Raw genomic sequence first — 566 nt, 5'->3', positions numbered from 1 at the left:
TCTTGGAGGTCTTCTCCAACCTTCATGGCTCTCAGGGGTTAGTTCAGAGTGCTGAGTGTGGGGCTGGAGTGCAGGCAGCAGGAGCAGGGTGGGGTGGAAGCTGAGGGTGCCCTGGGGGTGCTGCCACCCCAGAGGGGACACTGAGGGGGACACTGACCCACCCTGTTTCCTTCCAGTGAGCGACCCTGGTGTGCACTACGTGGGCACGGAGCCCTGGAAGCCCAAGGAAGCCTTGGAGGAGGATGGGATCATCACTGACAGGGCTGACATCTTCCCCTTTGGGCTCACCCTCTGGGAGATGATGACCCTCTCCATACCCCACCTCGACCTGGGGGAGGACCCCGACGGTGAAGGTTTGTCTCTCAGAAGTGTTTTCCCCCCTTCTCAGCTCTCCCTCTGTCCCCACTGCTGGGGCTGCAAGGGCTGAGGTGCCACCAAGAGAGGCTGAAAAGGGCACCCAGCACATTGGAGTGTGTCCCTCACCCCACATCTCCAGGGCTTGGGAACCCCTCCAGGGGTGGGGACTCCACCACTGCCCTGGGCAGCCTGGCACAGCCCTGGGCAAC

The 566-nt window shown here is 62.5% G+C and overlaps 1 protein-coding gene across 1 annotated transcript in view; it reads left to right on the top strand.

Annotated features, from left to right (window-relative positions):
* Positions 1-176: 176 nt before the first annotated feature.
* Positions 177-566, top strand: part of PBK (PDZ binding kinase) — a gene marked incomplete at its 5' end in the record, with an annotated part of 1,167 nt that continues 777 nt past the window's right edge. Inside the window, one exon of the mRNA XM_008936812.1 lies at positions 177-353. Coding sequence (XP_008935060.1) covers positions 177-353 — 177 coding nt within the window. The remainder of the gene's footprint in view (positions 354-566) is intronic.

This window comes from Merops nubicus, unplaced genomic scaffold, assembly GCF_000691845.1.
Source record: "Merops nubicus isolate BGI_N331 unplaced genomic scaffold, ASM69184v1 scaffold48753, whole genome shotgun sequence".
Taxonomy (NCBI): Eukaryota; Metazoa; Chordata; class Aves; order Coraciiformes; family Meropidae; genus Merops; species Merops nubicus.
The sequence above is the reverse complement of the archived record's forward strand: the minus strand, read 5'-3'. Positions and strand labels throughout refer to the sequence as shown.